This window comes from Lipotes vexillifer, unplaced genomic scaffold (genome assembly GCF_000442215.2).
Source record: "Lipotes vexillifer unplaced genomic scaffold, Lipotes_vexillifer_v1.1 scaffold439, whole genome shotgun sequence".
In the NCBI taxonomy this organism is placed as follows: Eukaryota; Metazoa; Chordata; class Mammalia; order Artiodactyla; family Lipotidae; genus Lipotes; species Lipotes vexillifer.
Window position 1 is genome coordinate 3,028,714 of NW_006798732.1, and position 610 is coordinate 3,029,323.

The 610-nt window shown below is 40.0% G+C and overlaps 1 protein-coding gene across 1 annotated transcript in view; it reads left to right on the plus strand.

Moving 5' to 3' along the window:
- The window catches only part of MKX (mohawk homeobox), an 86,251-nt gene that overhangs the window by 58,230 nt on the left and 27,411 nt on the right, over positions 1–610 (plus strand). Inside the window, exons 5-6 of the mRNA XM_007470920.1 lie at positions 292–325; positions 431–602. Coding sequence (XP_007470982.1) covers positions 292–325; positions 431–602 — 206 coding nt within the window. The remainder of the gene's footprint in view (positions 1–291; positions 326–430; positions 603–610) is intronic.

Below are 610 nucleotides of genomic sequence, written 5' to 3' on the forward strand. Positions count from 1 at the left end.
TCGCTCTTCTACCAAAATGCCCAATCAGTGTCTCAGAACAAACTGACCTCAGATGTTTGTATGTTTATGAGAGCCACTTTTTATTCTTTATTACCTATATTCTCATCTTATTCCTGCTTCTTTGCAAAGAGATTTTTTTTCACATCTTCTTCGTAAAAAAAAAAAAAAGTGTAAATCAATTTTCAACATGTTTTCCTGACGAACTTTCATTCCTCGTAATTAATGATGAAAGGCCTGAGATTCAAAAAGAGCAGAAAAGAAAAGTAATCAAATGTTTGCTTTTCTTTACAGACACTCTGGAAAATAGATCCAATAAGGGTGACAGGTGAGCGGTATGTTTTTATTTGCCATTTGTGCTTTTCAGTGGTGGTCTTCTCTACGTACGCTGCAGTGAGTTTGATCATTTTCTTTCTGTTCTGCTTAAATGTAGTGCAGCTAATAGAAAGGGACCGAGCAAGGACGACACGTACTGGAAGGAGATCAATGCGGCCATGGCCTTAACAAATCTCGCACAGGGAAAAGACAAGCTGCAGGGGACCACCAGCTGCATTATCCAGAAGTCGTCCCACATTGCAGAAGTGAAGACGGTCAAAGTGCCCCTGGTTCAGCA